Source organism: Cupressus sempervirens, chromosome 10 (assembly GCF_028749045.1).
Source record: "Cupressus sempervirens isolate cs-2001-9-10 chromosome 10, ASM2874904v1, whole genome shotgun sequence".
Lineage (NCBI taxonomy): Eukaryota > Viridiplantae > Streptophyta > Pinopsida > Cupressales > Cupressaceae > Cupressus > Cupressus sempervirens.
In genome coordinates, this window is record NC_143127.1 from 50002153 (window position 1) to 50026431 (window position 24279).

The 24279-nt window shown below is 34.0% G+C and overlaps 1 protein-coding gene across 1 annotated transcript in view; it reads left to right on the forward strand.

The window, feature by feature from the left end:
- The window catches only part of TAFII15 (TBP-associated factor II 15), an 85191-nt gene extending 67828 nt beyond the window's left edge, over window positions 1–17363 (forward strand). Inside the window, exons 5-7 of the mRNA XM_089807886.1 lie at window positions 221–278; window positions 16687–16737; window positions 16991–17363. Of these exons, the coding sequence (XP_089664012.1) occupies window positions 221–278; window positions 16687–16737; window positions 16991–17074 (193 nt within the window). The 3' untranslated portion in view covers window positions 17075–17363. The remainder of the gene's footprint in view (window positions 1–220; window positions 279–16686; window positions 16738–16990) is intronic.
- Window positions 17364–24279: the final 6916 nt, after the last annotated feature.

The window sequence follows — 24279 nt, forward strand, 5'->3', positions numbered from 1 at the left end:
TATATATTATTTATGAAATAACACTAATTAATGTTGCGCTCTAGCCTTCCATTGGAAACCTTGTTAACACTTTCTATAGGATGTAGCCAATTGATCCTGTTCTGGTTGGTAATGATTTTGTTTAATGAAATATCTCTGACTCATTCATTGCAGATCTTATTTCCTTTAGCCTCTAATTCTTTTACTTATAAGGGTTTTCAACTTTTGCCCTTTGTTTCAGACTCTGCAAAGCTAGGCAGGCAGGTGTATCGAAGGAAAAACGAGACAAGCAACAAAAGGTAAATCAGGCGATAAGAGGATAAATTTTTAACCAGCATGATAGATCATAGGAAAAAGATTTATTCATTCATGATATCTTCAAAGCATTTGTAGATTGCAGACATCAAGTGCAGACATAATTTTTTCAGTTATTGTGTATAAGTGACAAAAAAATGATGATAAAAACTTGAGTTCGTCTAGAACTTTTGTCTATATTTTATTGAATAGATCAGCTTTGCTTCGTTCTTTAGAGCTACCCTTCAGGTGTCCTTATTTTGAGTTTTTCCCTTCTTTTGTCTTTTTCTCTGTTTTTTCATTGTTGCAAAGTCCACGAGGGGCTACTTTGACTTAGCAGTACCATGGCAGATAGGTATTTGTTTCGAATAATTTGAATTTCACTCAGGATCTACCTCATCCATTTTACAAGAACTCTATTGATGTGAGTTTTAGGCCACTACATCATGTAGAATCAAATACTTAGCATTCCAAATGAAATACTAAATTTCCAACTCTCTCTTGAACAAACACACTACGTATGCTAAAGATTGCAAGGAAAGATCATAGAGGTGACTTTAAAGTTCCTTTTATTTATGGATACTCAGTCTGTTGTAATGATGTGATATGTTGGTATCAGAAATAGACTTTTAATTCACTAAGGCTTTGTCAACTTGACTTTTGTAATGTCCCCTTCTCTGCGCTAGCCTTAATGGCACCTAGTTGGTCTATCTTTCCATCCGGATAGGCTAATGACTTACATTTTAGGATGCCAGCTAGTCACAGGAGTTTGGGTTTCAGTTGAGGAGATTTAAATAGGAAATCCTAAGGTTTTAGTCACTTTATTTAATTGGATTGAAATTTAAAGTACTTTATTATTTAAAGTCACTTTAGGACAAATTGACTTAAGTGACTAAAAGACGAAATAGTCTTTTATCCCACATTGTTCAGTTGTTTGATAGGCTAATGACTTACATTTTAGGATGCCAGCTAGTCACAGGAGTTTGGGTTTCAGTTGAGGAGATTTAAATAGGAAATCCTAAGGTTTTAGTCACTTTATTTAATTGGATTGAAATGTAAAGTACTTTACTATTTAAAGTCACTTTAGGACAAATTGACTTAAGTGACTAAAAGACGAAATAGTCTTTTATCCCACATTGTTCAGTTGTTTGGATCTCCCCACACTTCGAGGTGATAAAAGGAAGCCTTTTGCATTGGGATTCACACAATGAATATGATAAATATTAAAGAATGTTTCAGGCGGTTGCTTTAATGTGACTGGTAACTTTGAGGATGAAACCCCTCGGGTTGTGTGAGGAAGTTGGACGTCACCCCAGCACCTCATTTTTGGGTTAGCATACAAATTCAGGCAGATATCGACAAGAACGAAGTAACAGCATCTAAGGAACTGGAAGTAAGTTATTTTGTCAGATTATACAGTGAAACCAAAGTCGGCTGTATCGGTCTTTCCTTCATACTGTTGCACGGCTGTTATAGTCGGCTAAGAGAGAATGGTAATGACCAGAACAGAATCCAGTGGGTATGGACTGAATGCATGACTTTACACTGGCAATCAGTTGGGTAATCTGTAGCAGAGCAAGAAGAGTGTCGAGTTGTAGCCACAGTCTAGCCGTCAATCCTGTGCCTAGCAATACACGGTATCCTCCCCTTACACCAGTGAAGATCGCTTGGAAGAGAGGGTGTAGTCTGCGAGTGTAGATTAACAGACGTTGTGGGTGTAGATTAACAGATGTGCAGGAGTTCCTCCGTTCGCAGTAGCAGCCATCGGGGTGGATCACTCATGGCAACAGTATCTCACGTCCACATCAAGCAAGAGGCCACGGGTTGCAGTCAAACAGTGTAGTCGGCATTATCTTGGTGATAGCAGGTCACGTGGACTGTCACTTTCAGCAACCAATCTCCAGGTTCTTTAGTTATTGTTTTGTAAGGTTATAATCAATTGTTGTAAGTACTGGTATTGAATTAATTCTACTGCCCTTGCCATACTTCAGTTATTCTGTTGTAAACAATAATAAACTGACTTCTTGTTCCTAGCATTGCTATTGTTATTGAACATCTTCTGAAGACTATTGGCATACATTATTGGAGTCAGTTTATTACCAATGGCCTCATAATGTAATACAACATGTGTACACCAACTGTTTGATAAAATTTCCTTCAGCACGAGTTTAAATTTCTGATCAGATTAGACATGGAACATTTCAATGGTATCAGAGCTTAATACCAAGATTACATTCCAACTGTTTGCCAAAATATCTCAAGTCAAGATTTAATTCATTTTGATCATATTAAGACCAGATCATTACAACTTTACAAATTCATGGCTTTATGAGTGCAAAGAATAATTCTGATATTCAACTTGCAAAATGAAATCCAAATGAACCTCTAGGTTGCAAGGGATTGTGAAAATCTTTGTGACTGTACTAGGCTTCGTCTTTTCATCAACTCAACCAAACTCAAAGGTGAATGAATGATTTTCACATTACTACCCCACCACTAACACCATCCACAGATGCATCAATGTTTAAGCAATAATTGAAGTTAAGCTCTTAATATGCCATTCAACCATGCAAGGAAAACTTATATGAACAAGTAGCTAGTGATTTGGTCTAAACAAGTTCAACAAAGAAACATCCACGATAACTTTTATCCAACTAAACTTCTTGAAGCAAATTCTAACACTGAGCACTTGAAATCAAATTCGCTATTCTAAATGAGGAATGTAAGGAACCATGCAATACTCCAAATGTCACAACATTCACCATGAAAACCAGCGATGAAGAAAGAAGAACTTTTGCAGTATTATAGCAACGATTCTCCAACAAATTTCTCTTACAAATGAGGAGAGCAAGTCTTATGTAGGCAGTTTTAGTACAATGAATGGCCAAGATTAAAACAAGATCAATGACCAAGATTAATCTGCTGAAGTCCAAATTAGGGTCTCTACAACTACCACTAATACATGTTAAATGCTAACACAATTACATCAAAGCACCACCTTGTGGGTCAATAGAAAAATTAAATTACTTTGAAGAGCTAGTAAGAAAATGGGTTAGGTAGGAACGTATAAAAGAAAGCATCAATCACTTGGCCAATGGTAAAATGCCACATTTGCTTACAATAAATCTTCTTTTAGAAGATAATTTTCTTTGACTTTTTCCCTTTTAGGCAAATTCAATGAATTTGGACACAATATTGTTCAGCTCTCCCATTGGGACACTTGCCACGTTCTGATTTGTTAAAGATGACTAGGAGCCACCTCAGCTTGTTTATCTTGTAGACTTGATAAATATCTCTTGATGCTCAACATTATCAAGCTTTCAGTTGCGATGGCTCATATTCTCAAAATTCTTCATGCATTCCTTCCTATCCCTTAGAATCCTTCACCTTGAAATCTCCTCATTGACATCACTTGAACTTGCTTGTTCTTGAATTCTTGATGTCATCTTTGATGTTCCGATCTTGATTTGACACTTGAAGAAGCGGTGAGGTCCTTCATACTTGAATTATTGTTCTTGATTCAATCAAAATTGGATTCACGAATGGAATTCAAGTTGATGATAATTCCTCTTTACTTGTAGATTTGCCCATTCCTAGTTTTTGTTGTCCATCCTTAGCTCCTGCCATATCTAACCTGCCATGCAACACAATCCTTTAGACATTTACATTTTAATCTTAGTGTTACTAGGGTTAGTACTTCAGGAATCAAACCTTCGATAGAAAGGTTCAATGATTTCCATGTCTTCAAAATTCAGAATTTATCTCAATTAATGAAGATTTCAGGCTTAAATACAGTGTTACATGGAGATTTGTCTCCCCCACTTGGAGATAGAGTCATGTCTCAGAGACTTTTAGCGTCTCCAGAGACCTCAAAAAAGGTTGGAGACTTCATGACGAAGTCTCTAAGTTTCCTAATCCAAAAAGTGAAGTCTCCTTGGAGTCTCTTGATTAAAAACTAAATTTAAAATATAATATTAAATTATTTTATGTATTTTGGCCCTAATAATTTTTAATGCAAAACCAATGGCAATATAAATGATTAAATGATTTCATTTATTTTAATATTTTATTTAATAACTTAGAAAACATTACAAACATTTTTCATTTTCATTCCATAAATCTTGAATCCAACCCAACCAACAATCATTAAAAATATTTTATTTTAATAAGTTAAAGGATAGTTGAAATATTTAATTTAATAAACATCATTCGTTATTTTCTAAGAAGCTAGATTTGTCCCTTGTTGCCCAGATTCGGGTCTGGGTTTGCACGGGTCCGGATTCGCCCTCAGGTTCGCTGCGGGTCTGGGTAGGATCCTTAGTTTGGACTTTGGGTTTGTCTGGGACCTTGCTGGAGTGAACCCGGACGAACCCACAACAATCCCGGGGCTTAAACAATTTTAAAGAGTGTGTTTTTTTAATTGTTTTCTTATGTAACTCTAAAAACAACTTAATAAAAAACATTTCACTCATCTAATCTCTTATGTTGAGGAGGAGGATGATATAGCAGCATATGGGACTAGTGGAACCAGCTTGGGTTCCAATGATGAGGATCTAGATATAGTTGCAATGGGGATGAAGCCATTGATCCCTCATTTTATGATGTTCCATTTGACCCTTGAAGGGCATTTGATACTATGATTATTGATAAACTACTACACACTTGTCATCTATCATCATGTTTCAAACTTTATTATTTGATAAACTAGTCTTTGTTTTGCAATTTTATTTTGCAATTTAGTAATTCAATGTATTATTCAATGAACTAGTCTATGTTTTGCAATTTCATTCTGCAATTTAGTAATTCAATGTATAATTTTCTTTACAATTATGAAGATAGATTAATGAGCGAGTATTTAATGTTTATTGTTGACATTTGGCATTGATCAATGATCAAGCAACAATTGTTCATATTGTGAAATGACTTTGTTTTGCAACTATGCATATTTTTCTTGTGTGTGTGTGTGTGTGTACTCTCATGAACCCATCCATGAACCCAAATGGGAAAAAAAAATCGCCTAAACCCACGAACCCGAACCCTGAGCCCAAATCCATCCCCGAACCCGAATCGGCAACTTAGATTATTTTTATTTTTATTCCCAACCCTACTAGTGAAGACAAACATTTGTGGAAATTTATTGAAACTTGTAATTTGTGGATCACAATCTTGTGGAGTAGACGATAGTGTCATCATCATACTAGATGCTAGATAGATTTCTGATTTTTGTTTACATTTCTAAGTTTTTTGTTTGCATATCAGCGATTCAACATCAAACTATATATTTATGAATTTAAAATTTGAATATGTAATGATTATCTCAGCGATTAGTAACCTGATATGATGACGATCATATGCGATATTCAGAAATCAGATCTATCATATGACTATGAGATATGTAATGTGAGTTTTGAACTATTTGACTCTATATTATTGTGACATTACTATTAGTGTTTACTTCAGTCTTTTAGTTGTACAATTTTACTAAATTGTATTTAGTAATAGATTCTTTCAACTACAAAAAAAAAAATACCATCTCCAAGTACCCCTCCTCCCGGTAACCTTGCTCAAATAGTTCTAAAATTTATTACAATCATAATATTCATTAGAAATCCTTATTGAAATGCACATACAACCTCTCATATCCATGGATTACCAAAGGGAATTATACCTACATCACTATGTATGAACAAATTCTGAGTCTTGATGCCTAAATCTGGAGTGTTCACTCTTAGAAAGATCTGCTTTTCACTCCTAGTTTGATTACTTCTGAATTTCAGATGTCAAATAACAAGATCTGGACTTGTCTTTGATGTCTTCTTCAACCTTTTAATGTCTCCAAGACTGCAATTAGAATTCGATGCCAAACAACCTTGATTTATCCAAAATAGCTTGTTACTGGTTTAAATTTGACCTGGTCTGTTGTGCAATGTCCTTGAAACCATCATTGTTTTCATTCAATTCTCTGCCCTTCTTGAAGAGTTTTCAGCTGCACTTACTTGATTTAGATCTGCAAGTGATTTGAATTGGGTGTTGAAGTGGCTTCAATACGCAATTATATGTATGCCACTATGATCAAGGGGTATGTGTCCTCAATGTAGACCGACCCAGTCTTTTGAAACAAAGTTAAAGTAATACACACCCTTTCCATTAAAATCATGGCTCCTGGTATTAAATTTGTGGCTCCTTGTTAAATTTGTGGACCTTGAAGTTTATTGGCAATTAAATAAAATCAATCATCATTAAATGTTTGATTGCAAATAGTTAAAACTTGCTTAGCGTTCAGTGATTCTAAATCTTCCAAGGCCGACTTCACTGAGCATCTTATCCATTGTCGTCGAATTATATGCCTTTTGGGAGTGGCAGAAATCCTAGTCTCATGTGGCAATTGCCAAGAATGATGTGTGGATATCTTATGTTCATTGGCAAGTGCCAAAAATGAAGTGTGTTCACGTGGCAATGCCAAAATAGCGGAAATTAGAGGTCCATGCGGCAAGTGGAAATAGGGACTCCATGTGTCAAGTAAAGTGTGGAAATCAAGCTCGGATGTGGCAATTATGACTGCAGAAATCAGGAGTCTATGTGTCAAGGTGGAGTCTGAAGCTCCATGTGGCAGGTGGAAATAGAGGCTTCATGTACCCTGTGGACTTGGCTCAGTCATAAGGCAGGTTCATTGAATCTGCCAAAGGGATGTGGCAAGTGCCACGAGATGCAATTCGGATTCTACAAGCTCATGTGGGCATTCCGTAAATGACTAAGTCAGGTTTCAACTGTGGTCTTTGCTTGGACTTTACAAACTTCTTGCTTTTCCCTTTTGTCATCATTATTCCAAGTGCTCCTCGATCAATCTCTCTAAGGCTTGGGTATTTCAAAGGCTCTTCCTAACCAATATTTTTAACTTCAAGAGACTTGCAAAACCTTAAACTACTGCCAATCTACTCTACCACCTAACCTACTAACAACAACTACGAAAAGAGGGGGTCCCCATACCCAATGAGGCAATGGTGTGAAGATCTCACAACAGGATCATTGGCTGGCTTTTGCACTGTCATTTCTTCCTGTGATTGTTTATAGCTTGCTGTTTAATTTAAGAGATGTCCATATGTTGGGATTCCTTTTATTGATATTTTTTAATTTTCTGGAGATGGGGCAATGATTTTCTGGATACATAATCTCTAGAACCATCTTATCCCTAAGAGAGGAGGACCAAAAAATGGAATTCCATTGCCATGATGTGTGCTTCCACAGTCTACAAACTGGAAGCATCTTGTAGCCTGCCATTTGTGTAAAACATCCCACAATCTAGTTTACGCTTGGAGTTGAAAAAGTTCTGCCTGGTTTATGCTGTCATCTAAATGCAAATAGGCACACATTAACAGAAAGAATATGCTCCTATACATAAGGAAATGAAACAATATAACATGAAGTATTATAATGGGATAAGTGGAATTCCATCCAATGGATCAATCTCTGACTTACAACTCGAGGTGTCAGCCTGTAGAAGTACCAGGTTGTACAATGGAAAGTTCATCAGTGGGAGAGGTGAATAGTTTATGAATCAGTTGATGATGGGATGATTGACCTAGAAGGATAGCAGAGATAAATCTGGAAAAATGAGAGGATGCATTTGATTCTGGGATCTCAGAACAGCTGTAGAAATAGAAGAACCAGTATAGATGGAGAGAGTGAAACCCAGTTTGTTATTGGAGAATAATTTCAGATGAATACGGAGCTGACTTACAAACAGATAGTGCTGAAGGGGATGAAAATCAAGCGTTTGATAGACTGTTAGAAATACCATAATTTGAGAAATGGCAGGTCTCCCATTTGCCACATTGAGGTGGAATTTTCACAAGTCAATTACCACATGAACATAAGATTTCCACACATCATCCTTGGCTATGGAAGATGTTAAATTATTTTAGAGGTAAGGAGAGAAACAGCACTTGTATTACATAAAACATACGACTTTGGAAATAAACATTGTCTTTATGTAGGCCAAGAAAATGACAGCATATCACAAGGATACCAAAGTTATTCTCATATTTCACAAGAGGGCATTACTACAGAAGATCAGCAATCGAAAAGTTTAGTGGTTGAAACATTTTGGGAAACAAGTTAATAACACAATCTAACCCATTTTTTAATTGATCCAGACCAGCTTTTATGCCAGCAGTAGTTGATGATAAGACTCCCAGGAATAAGCATTTGCAAAATAATGATGTCAATTTCTTATTGTTCACATTCAAATGAGATGATTTTATCTTGACTGAAATGCATCATGTCCTTCAAGGAACTTTCTGATTGGTGCAAACCCAGAGCTAGTGGGAGATAAGTGTATGATGGTTCAGGGTATTGTATTTCGAAGAAAATTTTGATGTTTTAAAACTTTTATAGACTTAATATGGTTTTAGAGATTCATCACAAAAGGGCTGTTGGCTATGCATCCCTTTGTTTTGCCTTTGGCCTTGTTTACATCAACGTTTAGCTGTTGATATCATTTATCACAGTCTATCTTATATTCTTTTTTTTGATTTCTTTTCAGCATGGATGGATATACCAGGTTACTTTTTTGAATCTTTCAAATTATTCTATACCATTAGAATGCTTGGAACTGAAGTTGCTCTACACCTAATGAACTCTAGTTAGGTCTTCACAGATGTGCTGTGCCTTAATTGTAATGATCCCGAGTCTGATTTTTACTTAAAATTCCTGAGTTCTTTGCATTGGCATTTCATCAAACACTTGATGTGGGGTTCACCACTTGAAATTTTTTATTGTGTTAGCTATGAAAGTATGTGTAAATGATAGAATCATATAACATTCACTTTGCATTGTGCAACTAAATTTCTACTTCAAGCATTCGTGAAACTTGAAAACATTATAAAAACACTTGCTATACATTACAAGGTCTATCATAAACCAATGAAGAATTTCACTATCTACTGTTCACAACTGCAAAGTACAGAATAAACACTCCTCCAATCTCTATAACAACAAATATTAACCTTCAGTGCTTGTTGGGTATGAATCACCCAACTATAATGTTCCCGTCATAAAATAAATGTACTTATTTAATCTTTGTAAGGGGCCGATTGATTTATTTTATCTCGGACCCATTTTTATTTAGTTTTTGTAGTTTGTGTCGCCGTTGGCTAACTTTGTACACTCTCGGAAAGCTTATTCTGATGGGTATTTAAGCGCGGCTTGTAGGTAGTCTGTAGGCATGCTTTTGGATTATATCTCTCTGTACTGTGGATTCCTGTTGGAGTTCGGCATTGTTTGCCATTTTGGAAGTGAAAGACCTTCCCTATTTGGCTTGCACGGTTTCGGTGGGATTCAACCCCTCACCCTATTCCGATGGTATTCTTGGTTTGTATCTGGCAAGTTGTGGACTTTAATTGCATATCTATTCCTGTTGGTGAATCAGTGAACTCTGCGTATGCAAATTGTGCAATTCTAAGTAACTTGTATTACTATTCAGCATTAGGCACTATAGACTCACCGTACGGTTTCATTGGCATCATCCCGGAGTAGTGTACGGCATTCAAATTTCCCATACGGCCATCTTACCCGCCTATTGTCTCACCCTCTATTCATATGGCCTGCCATCTATCTACCGTACGGCTTCCATTGTTACCTGTACAGGCTTCTATAGCTACCGTACGACCCTCTGCAAGTTACCGTACGACTTCAATTTGCTTGTCCGTACAGACCCCCCCATACATTTGTAGTACAGACTTCCACCGTACGGGCTTTCTGAATCCTCACCATCGTACGACGTACGGACTCTTGCTTGGTGGAATAGATTACTGATTCTACTGTTAGAAATGGAAAAAGAAATCTGTAAATAAACAATACTAGGAAAGAATCTAAGTGAGTAAATGCATGAAAAGATATTACCATAAAATAGGAGAGAGAAAGCTTCAAGCTCCAACACCATGAGACAAGATATTTGGAAAGGGGAAAGCAAAGAAAACCCCTTGTGATATTATGAATGAGGCATGAAAAGCCTAAGAAGAGAGAGAGAGAGAGATAGAGAGCAATGCTCATACAATAATTGAGAAGAGGAAGAAACCTCATTGTTAAATGAGAGAAGAAGGTCATCTCTTAAATAGAGATGAGAGAGAGGAGTTAGAATGTAACTCCCATGTCTATGAATGCCACCATTCATAAGTGTATGAGGCCAAGTGTGAGATTCCTCTTAAGGAGGAATAATCTAAAATTAGAAATTACAATATATATTTGTCCTTACATATTCCACTAGATGACAAAATAAGATGTAGTGGAAAAAGAACAAAAAAGAAATATATTAGGATACCTTGGCTTATATCCTAATATATTATAACAATAGAGAAAGGAGATCTAACCTTGGTTTATAAACACACCAAAGAAAGATTACAACTTCTAACACCCCCCTTTAATCTTTACTTGGGGTAATGACATCAAAGGGTATTAAACCCATAATTTACAAAAATCTGCAACTTAATCTTCAATATGAAGTAATTTGATTGTCTTCAATCCATATGGAACATTTGTAGATCCAAGAGAAGTACATGAGTCCTTTCAATGTGATCAAGTGGAAGCATAGAGACATCTTCATATGTGAAAAATTGAGAAGGTTCCTTGATGGACCACCTGAAAAAAAGAACAACAAGACAAATATCCACAAGTAGAATGCCATCATATATGCAAATTCGAAATCCTTTTGAATAAGGATAATAAAACTTTGATAGAGAAACAATGAGTAAAACATGTTACCAGAAAACAATGGAGATAACTTGATATCAAGATAAAGTATATGCTCAAAAAATTGTCAACAAGGACAAATTGAGTAAAAAATAAATGAATGTGTTCACCAACATGCACTGGAGTTAACATGATATCTAAAATAATTCATAAGCTCAAAAATGAGCATAATATGGGTCAAAATGACCAATCTTTATGCAATAAGTCTCTCATGAAAGAAACATACTAATGCACTAATGACCACAGACAAGGCCAACTAATGAAATCTGCATCAACATTGCGTCAATCACGTGGATATAGACAGTCCACTTAATGAATCATCTCACTGCAAGTTAATGGGGGCGTCCCTCCATAACATGCATGACTCATGATCTAAGCAATAAAGAATGCAAATCATTATCACATTAATATATGGAAATAACATAAAGGAGAGACATGCTGATCAAAAATAGAATTATCATGATTTGTTAAGATAATCAAAAGAATGGATTATGAGGATATAACAACATATTGCCTTCAAATTGGATCAAATCATCTGAATTTGGAGAGAAAACTCCAATAATAACATCCTCTTCATTGAGGAGCAAAAAAAATGGAACAATATGGAGGGAAACTCCATAAATATCAACTTTCAAAGTGGAACCAATAGAACCAAATGGAGGGAAACTCTATAAAGATATTATCCTATCAAAGTAGAATAGATAGGATCCAATGGAGGGAAACTCCGTAAAAAATGAGTGCATACCAATATAGGATGGAGGGATACTCCATGGGCCAGATAAGGAAACTATGTATCAGTTAGACTGAGGGGACCTACATAGTTAACCTTGAAAAAATTGGCTCCCTATGCAACTCAAAACAAATATCATATAAATCATGTATATCAATGGTATAAAACCATAAAGTGCCAACATGGGCATGGAACGATGCTATAAAAGCATAAAACTGCAACCATATGCAGATAGATCAATCAAATTAAATAATGAAGGCAATAGTGTAAGATTACTCATAATCCCATTAAGTAAATATGATTTAAGGAAGATCAACTAAATATAGACATCAGGTAAAATCTCCATGCAAGGTGAACACAAGTGAGAAGGTATAACGGATGGGCCCACCATCAAAGACAAGAATCCTCAAAAAGGAATTATAAATGAGGATATTTAAAAAAACTTAACTTTTTATGTTAAAAATAAAACTAAAATTTTGATTAGTTTTAATTTTTAATTCTAAGAAAATTTCTCAAAAAAAATCCTTAACTTCTCATTTTTTACTTAAAATCATGTAAAGGAGTAAGAGAGATTTAAAATAAAATATTGCACTTGTCTGACAATGAAAGATAAAATGCCAGAAATAGATTGACAAAAGGCAATGATAAAAGCAATGAATGATTACATGCCAAAAATAGGTTGACAAAAGGCAATAATAAAAATAAATGATACCTCTGTCAAGAGCTCAACAAAGAAAAAGAATCTTGCATGAAAAGACAGGTTGCCTAAATTTAGCATCCCCCATTAAATTCGTAACCTGTGCACGACCATGGTGTTAAAGCCAGATTTAATTACTGGTTTTAAAATGGAGGATAGTATGTTGTGTTATTAAGAACGCCTGCAAGTTAGACGTTAGTTTGGTAAAGAAATAAAAATTAAAAAATTGAGTATCTTGGTTCACATGCCATGCTGGAGAGAGGAACACAAAATTAGAAACTGCTGTGCAAATGGCCATAAATATCAAAACCGCGCTGACATTTTCCTTGCCAAGTTGCAGTGATGAGCCGCGCTGGTTTTGATTCGCTAAATTTGAATCGCATCATATTTTTTCAAATATTTTGAGCATTGAGGTTTGATTTCGACATAGCCAGAATATCGCTTCGATCGTGACTCTTTAACTCTATTCCATCACTTTTGTTACCAGCTCCTAGCAATGGCGATCGCAACCGTGATGCTGCAACTAAGTCTCCGAACCCACTTAAGAAACTTGAGTAGAATTAGCATTCCTTGTGCTCTTGTTATGCAGCACCAGATAAGCTTTAATCGCAGGAAAATGGGTTGATGCGAAGGATGGCATCAAGGTGATAGTTATATTCTGCATAGATGCAGTGATTACAAAAGAGGAGCATTCACACTTCTAGCTCAATAGAAGGATTATACCAGATGACGTAAACGTCCATCATTTGGATTATTTCTGTACCACTTAACTATATTTGTTTGAGGATTTGTGACATCATTTCAAGAAAGTTTCCCTTTCTCAATTGCATTATCCTGGAGGGGGTCTAATGAGACAGAAGATTGAGGTCCGCAACACTCTATTGTTTTCCAAAGGGTAATGTGGTACCAAGTATGAAGGCCGTAACTATTTTCAGGCTGGGAAAAATAAATATGGAAATATCAATTTTTTTAAAATAGATATATTTGAAACCCCATGCAAAAAACTTATGTGCTTCATGAATGTAGCCTCTGCATTCAAGTGAGGTATAGATATAAAAAAAAAAAAAAATTAAATTCAAGAAATGAAATGGATTAAAAATATTTTAAAATATGAGTAGACTAAGATATGAATTTGAAAAAGATAGGAAAACCCTTTGGCGGCAAGCCTTCCAAAGGGGGTTAGATGAAAAATAATAGAAAATAAGAAGTAACCTGCACAAATTAGAGCAAATAGAAGTTAATCGAGTTTGGTGGTAAACCAGCCAAACTCAAAAAAAAATAAAAAAATTCAATTTCTTCCATCTTAAGAAGATTAAAGAAGAAATTAGTGAAATCTCTCTCAAGAGTCTCCTTCGAATCATACCTTCATGCAAACACTCAAAACAAAGATTAAACTGCTCTGATACCATGTTAGAAATGGAAAAAGAAATCTATAAATAAACAATACCAGGAAAGAATCTAAGTGAGTAAATGCATGAAAAGATATTACCATAAAATAGGAGAGAGAAAGCTTCAAGCTCCAACACCATGAGACAAGATATTTGGAAAGGGGAAAGCAAAGAAAACCCCTTGTGATATTATGAATGAGGCATGAAAAGCCTAAGAAGAGAGAGAGAGAGATAGAGAGCAATGCTCATACAATAATTGAGAAGAGGAAGAAACCTCATTGTTAAATGAGAGAAGAGGGTCATCTCTTAAATAGAGATGAGAGAGAGGAGTTAGAATGTAACTCCCATGTCTATGAATGCCACCATTCATAAGTGTGTGAGGCCAAGTGTGAGATTCCTCTTAAGGAGGAATAATCTAAAATTAGAAATTACAATATATATTTGTCCTCACATATTCCACTAGATGACAAAATAAGATGTAGTGGAAAAAGAACAAAAAAGAAATATATTAGGATACCTTGGCTTATATCCTAATATATTATAACAATAGAGAAAGGAGATCTAACCTTGGTTTATAAACACACCAAGGAAAGATTACAACTTCTAACATCTACCATACAGTTTCTGTTCCACCTTTCCTACCACCATACACCCTCTGCAAATTCCTGATCCCATCGTATGGACGTCATCCTAGGGTATAATCGCAGTGGTTTTAAGTTGAAAATCTGTTCACCATAGTTCGGCACATTACACCAACACCCACAATGAATTCTGCTCCTCTATACTCCAAGTCTGTCCTTTCTGCTTGTCTGGAATTCCATAAGTCTGCACTAGCGGCAATTAAAGTCATCCCAGATTTCCACATCCCACCAATGCTTTTGATTAATCCTCTTACAATCCACATTCCACTGCTCAGCATAAGAGCAATCTGCAAATGGACTCTGTGGTTGACTAAAACTGCTGCAAAACACCATTCTAGCATTATAAAAGGCTAAGCAAACATGGATAATTACCCCACACAACATATACACTTGGAGAAACCTGTAAACAGGAAAGATTGCAGAAGAGAGACAACTTTTTAGTGCATTATATTATTGTCCTTACAAATGTGTCAATTCCCTAACGACTGATTAGAACTCATAGTATTAACGACACCGAACTCCAAGACTTGTAGATATCTCAACTACATGGCATTCCCTGTTCTCTACTGACAACAACATGATATAAATTGACATAAAGTTATATACATGATATATTCCCTTCACAAAGCTTTACATGTATTTGAAAATATCTCCATTCCTTAGTTGGGTGGTAATCTTTGCTCATAACATATGGGAGAGGAAGTGGCATTCTTTGCAACTGATGGTCTTCACCGTGGACAAAATGGGCAAAACTGTGACCTCATACAGATACATTACATAACTTTTGGGTTGAATATATAAGTACTGCCACAGTTTCGGGTACCACCCCCTCTGCTAACTGGCAGTTTCTTTACCAACTGCTAAATACTTAGTTTTGTCCAAATTTCTTTCATTTTGATTTCCCTGAGATGCTCCAGATCACCCCACAGACGTCTTCATCACCAAGCGATACTTGGTTGGCAAAAAACCATCGTATGCATAGGACATGGACTTTTGAACATCTTGATTGAGAGTGACAATATTTGTTGCTGTGAACAAGTATCTTGGCCCAACCTAAAGGTCAGGCATAGTTAATCAGCCTTGTTGAACATGTGTAAGCTTGAGTTAGGCTCTTAGATTGTTGTAGAAACTTATTACTATAGTAGACTCGTCGTGTTTATTATTGCATTGTTATCTTCCTTTTTGAAATTGAGTAGTCATTTGTCAAAGGCAGTTAGGCATGGTTGTTCATGAGTAATTGGCATTATCTAAATCAATAATAGTATGAGCCAAATGAAGCCTGCGGATTTTGGTTTCAATGAAGTTACCATCAAAATTAAGTCAATGTCAATCCTAACAAAAAATACGTCCATATCATACCTATTTCATGGTTTGACTATTCATCATGGGAAATTGGCTAATTTTTGAGCTATTAATTTGAACAAATCTTGGGAACTATCAATATGTTTTTTTTATCGAACTATTGATATAAACAATATCAACATTATTCAAATCATAGAGGCAATAATTATGACTTGCTTCCTAAGCTGACTTTTTTGTCAAAAGAATTGCAATATAAACCAAAACTCATGCCTCCTGATTTTTTCAGTAAAAAACCACGAGTTAACTGATTTAATCATATTCAAATTGTCAAAAATTTCCCAAACCAAAAAAATTTCAATTTTGACATTTATTGTATAATTCTTTGGAAACTCTAAGCCTCTTTTTGCAAGTTTTGCTGGATGCACAATTTTTAAGACGTTCATCTCTTAACCTGATTTTTTTGAAAAAATGCTTTTTTTTTGGTTTGCTTATTTTTCCTGCCTTGAAACTAGTCGATCATGGTCAGAGCGAAAGGAAACCTGCAATTTTGGACTGCAGTAATGGAAATTGAACGTATTTGTAACTGATTAAAGCTGGTTTTACATAAAATATGGGGTAAGGACTGTAGTGAAAAGGCTTGTTCTTGTGTGCTCTTGAAGCATCCTTTGTAAAGATGCAACCAGATCTCCTGATCCTCGACTTAGTATAAACTTAAATTACAAGTACCAATAGTTTGAACACCTTTGTTTGATTGCTTTTTACCATGTTAATGAAATATTCACATATCAACTTACCGCTGCAAAAGTAGAATGCAAATGATGCCAAGATTTTAATTCCTAGTTTACATGCTTTTTAGACAAAACTTTGAATGACAAGCTGCATCTTTTATCTATTATCTTTTTCTTTCAGGATAAACGACTTGTTTTGACAACTGAAGATCTTTCAATGGCATTGCGGGAGGTATACATTGGCCTGTGCATGTTTATTAAGCATCTCAGAAAGTAGAGTTACATTCCTTATTTATGTGGCTGTCTTTAGTACTTATCAAGCATCTATAGAAGACGTGACATTCTTTTTAATCCCATATAAGTGATTCTTGACTTGCAGCTTATTCTTTGGTTTTTCCTGGGCAATGGCTACTAAATTTTTTGAAAGAGGAATATTAATCTTAAACATCTTTCTCGATGACTCTAATTCATTTACGGATTTGCAGTATGGAGTCAACATGAAGCATCAAGAATATTTTGCAGACAGTACTTCTGCCGGGACAACTCCAACTTCAAAGGAGGAATTATAGTTCTTGTCAGGATGCACACCTCATTCTTGTAATGCTGTTCTAGGAGCATTGGAAGTTTAATTGCCTAGTTTTTGGTGCATAAGCATCACATTTAAAGGGGGTATAGCTTGGATCAGACTTGTTCATGCATATATCTTTGATAAAATATTAGCAGAATCTGGCAAGAAGTCACAGCCTTAAATGGTGTGGAAAGTGAAAATACTTGCTTTTCTTTTAGCTATGTTTGTGGTTAATTATGATTTATGATTCTGTGTTGATATATAATATATGGAGCTATTTTTTTCTGCTATTTCTTTTAATCTTTAGACTTTTTTGCTTAAAAAGGAAAACTATTGAATTAGCATCTTGTACAGAGAATACTAAAACTATTCCAAACCAAACCTAAGGTCCCTGATTAATTTTCCAACCTCACATTTCATGACTGATTTGTCTTAACTCATTATAGCTCATTGAATAAAGATGCTTTATCTTTGGGCTGGGTACACATGTTGCAGATAGAAAAATGTGTGTGTGATGTCTCTCCATTGCAAGAGGCCTCTTTGGCAGGCTTAGGGCATTCCCTGATATATCTTAGCACTAACCAAATTATCTCCTAACACAAATAAAAATAATAACAATATAGAAAATAAGTAAAATACCCTAAGCCTTAGAAAATCAAACGAGCATGTTGAAATCTTTTTCTTATTCAAACAAAGAAATTGTTATGAAATTTGGGGAACAAGCTTACATGTGAGCTTGTTTTTTAAGAAAGAGGATAGAGCATGTTTTTAAATATTGCAGGTTTGCACAGCCCTCACAAGAAACACTGACACGTAGCAGGGAATGGTTGAAAGGACGCCCAAATTTGCAAGTAGCTCCATCACATAGTAGGGGATAATGGAGAGGCCACAAAGATTTGACAAAGAACACAATCATAATATGATAATTGAGAGGAACTATGTTTTATTTTCATTTTTTTTTTGGATTCAATGTTATCATAATTCATTTTAATTCGCTACATTGTCTTTCATTTTGTCACCACAAAATGTAGGTAACAATACGAAACTTTTTCAACTTAGTTTCACATTTCTTTGAGTTTAATTCATTATTTAATTGATTAGTATGGATCAATCAATCAGTTCCAATTGATATAATGAATTTTTTTTACTGAAAGCTTTCGTCAAATTTTTTTAGTTTTTCTATTTGTCGAGCTTATGTTTGATTTTTGAAGTCTTCAACGTCTTTTTTCTCATTTTCGAGTGTGTTTGTTGGCTTTTGGTTCTTTAGTTTTACTCAGGGCATTGCTTTTAGTTTTCCCTTCGATTTGATCTATCTCATGGCTTAATCGGAGTTGGCAATCAAAATATATGATCATTTTAGTGCCCAAAAAGTGGACCTTTTGGGTGCAACTACACGAATTAAGATATCATGTATATTTTTTAGTTGACATTCACTTTTTGAAAAATATGGCATGAATTCATTTTATGTTATGTTTTAAAGTTACTTTATCATTTCAAATTTTCATTTAAGTGACTATTCTAACTATATAGTTTAATTTAATTTTCGAATTTTAAATTAGAACATTTTGATAAATATTACTTTTAAAATGATATTGTACATATTATATTAATTATATAGTGTAAATATTATTTATGACCCATTTGAGTAATATTTCTTCAAAAATTAAATTGACATGTGCTTAATTCATCACTTAAGTTGTGCATAACATGTCTACAAGCACATTTTTATCAAAATGTGCATTTGCACCCAAAAGATGTGATTTTGAATGAAAATGTCATTTGAAAACACATAAATCATGTCATTACATGTGTTATAAAATATGCAATGACTCCTAAAAGGTGAGACATGCATATTACATGTGTTTTTCAAAATATGCAATGACCACTAAAAGGTGCTTTTTTTAGCAGAGGTCATTTTTGGGCAAAATTCAAAACATGCAAAAGCACCCAAAAGGTGCAATTTTGCCTATAGACCCATTTTGAAGTTTTTAAAACATGCATTTGCACTTAAAAGGTGCGATTTTGATAAGAAAACCATTTTTGAAATTTTTAAAACATGTAATAGCACCCAAAATGTGCGATTTATCTCCAAATGCATGCATTTGTCTCCAAGAAACCTGTTTTTAAAGATTGAAGAGAAATTTGCATGCACTTGCTCTCCATGAACACGTTTTTTCTTGGAATCTCCAAATTTCTTCATTCCAAGTCAAAGAAATCTTCTACCTAGGCTCATTTTTGCATTTGAATGCATTTCGTTGCATTAAACGTTGAATCTCCATGCAATAAATGCCATTTTAAATTCCATTTTAGGGCACATTTTGACAAAAAAAAGCCCAAATTTGGCCATTCTTGGATCACGTTTTTGCATTTAGGAGAAACGTTTTGTGGTATTAATGCATTCCATAGCTATTGGAAGTCACATTTTTGACATTTAACTCCAAAATTGACTCATGTCATGGCAGATTGAAATCATGTTTTCCACTAGCTTGCATTTATTTAAAACGTTGGAGTTGAGAGGGATTTTAGAGCACTTTTTGGGCATTCTTATCCAAAAACACCTCATTGGATGCTCCTTTCGAATTCATCATTGCAAGGTTGAAGAGGTCCAAGTTTATTTGAGAATTTGTCAAACTTGGAACTTCATTCCCTTCATTCTTGGGACATTAATCTTCAAGTAAGTGGACATTTTCCATTTTGCTAATTAATTCATGCTTATCTTGCTGATTTGATGCATGCTTTAGCTTGATATTTCACATTTGTTGGTATAGATGCTATTAAAAGTGCATTTTCTCTTTAAAAATGATGAAAAGCCTAATTTTCATACTTGTTTTTTTCCCAAATTCCAAATTCGAATTTGCATGTTGAGGTATCTTGCTTGTTGAAATGTTTGAAGGTACATGTTTCTTTTGTGTTTCATTTCCGTTATTTGTTTGCTTGCTTTTCCATTTGGAAGAAGTTGCAAGCAAGAACTTGAGTACGTTTCACTTCATTTTGTCTTTCATCATCACATGCAAGTGCATCATTTCATTTCATGCCAATGCACATTGCATTCATTCCATTTCATATGCAATTACACTTCATGAGCAATTATATGTAGTTTCACTTTCCATGTCATGACAAGTTGCATCTCATTATCTACATGCAATTACATGTAAACTCACCTTCCATCCACATTTACATGCACCTCACTTTTCATTCCCAATCATATTTTACATATACATGTAATTCACTTTTCGTGCAATGACATCTTGAAAACCCGTTTTTGACTTAAAGTCACTTTTTAAAAGTCAAGATTTTTCATTTACACGCATTCATATGCATCCCAATTTGCATTTTTGACCATACCCATGAAAGCCCATCATTGCACACATGCAATCGTGACAGACTAATCTTTAGACAAAATGCACTAAAGACAAAAAAGTTAAAAACATTTTTTTTTTTTTTCTAAATTCACGAAAACGTAGTGATTTTTTTTACAATTTTTTTGGTTGTTTTCAAGTACAAACTATGCAGATCATGAAGATCAAATGCTGAAATTTTCTGAAAAATCCACCATGTTTTCAATTTTTTGAAAATTGGTCAATTGTACAGTTTGTAGGGAGGATAGCCTCATCCCATGCAATCCATCTTTCCAAGTTTGACATTAGCCCTTTTCATCCAAATACATATGCTTTCCGGTTCATTTCCAACCATCATATGTGTTTTATAAGTGTCTAATCCATACTTCGAATACTCACCCCTCATGGATTCGTTATTGTAACTCAAATCCCAAAGTTCTTAAAGATTCAATATCATTGGAAGATGTTATCATCTTCATGTTGCGGAACACACTTCAAGATATGTCAAAACTTCTTCAAAAAAAGGAGAGATATCCTATTAAGAATGAATGTTTTGATTCTCAAGAAGCAATAATTCATGTGATCTTCATTTTCCCAATGGTTGTCTAAGAACCTGAGTTCATGTGGGAATATGCCAAGCACTTCGTTTCAAAAAAGGTTTTCAAAGTGTCGGAGATTCTAGAATGTGTCAATCTACAAAGGAGAGTTTATGACAACTTGAACGAAAAAAAGCTTGATCACATCAAGATTTCAAATGACAACGAACAATTCATCAAAGAGAGTTAGAGGCTATCAAAAGATGTAACACCATGATTATCAAGGTGAATACAGTGGCACAAAATATATGAACTATCGATCTTGTTAATATCTGAGATTGCATCATCAAGTACAAGGCTTTTGCCGACAATTTACATGATTGATTAATTTAGAATCAACCATTTTAATTTTCTTTTGTCTTCTTCTTTCTTTAGTTTCCAAATTTGTAGATGAAGATGATGTATTGCATGAAATTGTGTAATTACATGTAATACGATTTACATGTGTAGTGACATGTAATACAATAATTTCTCTTATTCATTAGACTGGTCAAAGTTGGTTGAGTTGCTCCCACTTTTTTCTCCATCTTTTTCTTAAGTAGGAATGATATGGAATGTGCTGCCCGACTGCCCCTCCACTGAACATCTTGTTGATACATTTCCTAGGCATGCCGTCTCTCGAACTCTTTTCATTCACAACTCATCATTGTTCTCCTAGTATTTACCATTATCACCTATACCCATTTCTTTCTTTAATCTCTTTTTTCCAACAAGATTGTAACTCATTTACTTTTAATGAGTTTAGTGTTATATATATATATATATGACATACAATTTCAGTGGTTAGACTTAATTAATTTTGAATAAATTAAGAATTTATAGTTTCAATTAAGATACATGAAAAGTTATAATTTCTAAATATATTTTTTATATTTTAAATATAACTTATATGCAAATTAAACTAATTCATCTAATATAACATATTAAAATTCAAATAAATCACAATACCAATATTTTTTTATTTTTTTATTATAAATATATAATGATAGTTTGAAATGAACAAAATAGATGTTATAATTTGTACATTCTTTACACTAAAGTGAGGATGGTCATCAACAACGAAACCCATGGCTTAAACATCACACACTAAGGCTTGATTTCTATGCTAAAATTGTTAAATAGACAAAGTTATTAATTTTTCCACGTTTAATTTCTTCCTTTCTTTCTTTGTGTGTGATGTTTAAGGGTGGTTACAACTAAAGCCAATTGAAGCATGACTAGTGCTAAGAGACTCAACAAAGTAGTTAAAAGAAGAAGATGTATGGAGTTTTGCAATAGTCAAGTGATGCCAACAAAGATAATTTAAATAGGAAGAGTTCATCTAAAACAATTCTTTGCAAATAATCCTGTGCAAAGATGATTTATATTTAGATTTCAATAAAAACAAGTGTCATGTAGTGGCTAGTACTTGTCATTAATAGTAGAGATAATTTACAAGCTAGCAGTTGCATGTTTGTATACATGCAACAATAAGCCGATAGAAATATATACATGTCACACACTAAATATTGTTAAATAATAAATAGACTATTAATAAATTAAACATAAATTTCTATGATTTGTTATTAATAACTATTTTCTATTAAGAATAATATTTTATTTTATTTTTTTGCATAAATGTTTAACTAAAATAGTAATAAAATTATTAACATTTTAAAAAATAAGGTAGACTTCAATATAACTTATATAAATATGTTGGTTGTAATTTGAGAATTAAATTGGATCATCTAAGAAGAAAACATTTATTCATTTATTTATTTATTCATTTGTTGTATATTACTTATTAAATGCATTTTAAAAATATATGTTTTTATTAGAATTAGAGGTTTAGTAAATATATTAGAAATAAATAGGTAGTTTTTATTTATTTAAATATTTTGTTTATAATCAATTCTTTTTCTTAACTCTTTTGTTTATATAAAAAGTGCCCTCTTAGTGTAAAAATCATATTTTATTGTATGCAAGAGAGAAATCTAGAGAAATTGTGCAATAACTTTGATTGTGTAATGCCATTTTGAAAGAAAATTGAATACAAAGAATCAATTGAGACTGAACTTTAATCAAGTGAAATTGTTATTTGTGCAAGTTAAATTTTTTTACTATAATTTGCAGTTGTCATCTTTGATTCATGTGTTGTTTTGCATTTTTGATAATTAAATATAAAAAAAATTAGGAAGCAATTAGAGCCAAAGCTTTGATTGAGAGTAGTTGTAAACATATATAGATTAGAAGTTTTGTCTGTAGCTTATATCTTTTTCTTGATTCACAAAATAGTTAGGATATATTTACTTCTGGAAGTCTTCGTGCTCTAATAGTAGAGTTTATTCATCCTAATTAGTATATTTTCAGCTAGCATTTGAATTGGTGTTGATTTATTAGTATCATTGTTTTCAACTACTAAATAGAAGTGTAGTTAGAGATTTCATCTTACCCATTATTTGTTTTGTGGGTAAATGAATTCTTCTCTAAAGTTAAGAGGAAAGAATATTGGTAACATCCGTTATAAAATCTCTCAACTTCTTGCTTACCTTGAGTTGATCCAAAGAATGGTGAGAAAGGGGAGCTTTCTCTTTAAAGTAGGAGAGACTCTGTCTCACATGTTATGGTTGGTCATCTTATTTTGCAACTGGATCTTACCCAAAATTGTTAGTAGAAAAATATCCACCAACAAGTTGATAGGTTATATATGGTGAACTTTAATCAAAACGGAAAATATGTTGCCAACAGGAGAAAAAGTATTTAAAAACAGAACAGTCCAGTAATTGTTGCCCTCGGGAAAGATGAACGCTCGGTAATCCTTCAACCAAGTACATTTTAGGCTAGCCCGACAAGCAATGAATAAAAGAATTTAGATGAGGTAGGCTTTCAATAAAGGCTTCTTTTCACGACACTAGCATGCATTTCATTTTTGAATAATTTTTAATACAAAAATAAGACGATGCAATTTCGACGGAGGAATTAAAAAAACTTGCAATAAATGGTGAGTAAATTAAGTTTACAATTTCTAAACTGGATTGGTTGTGGCGATAAATATTTGGATAGGGCCAGCTATGCCCTGTGCCAACCCAACCAGATCTGGCAGTCCCTCACAGTCGATTTGTAATTGACTTGACTCAACCGCAACGCCAATGCTTTTAAAAAAACACTGGAGTCCCAAATTAATCGGCGGAGTGTGTACACATTTCTCAATCTAGAGTGCTTCGTTCTGTAGTATTGCTGATTTGAAACATACAAAGGTAGGTTTCAAAAAAGATTACAATTATACCTTTTAA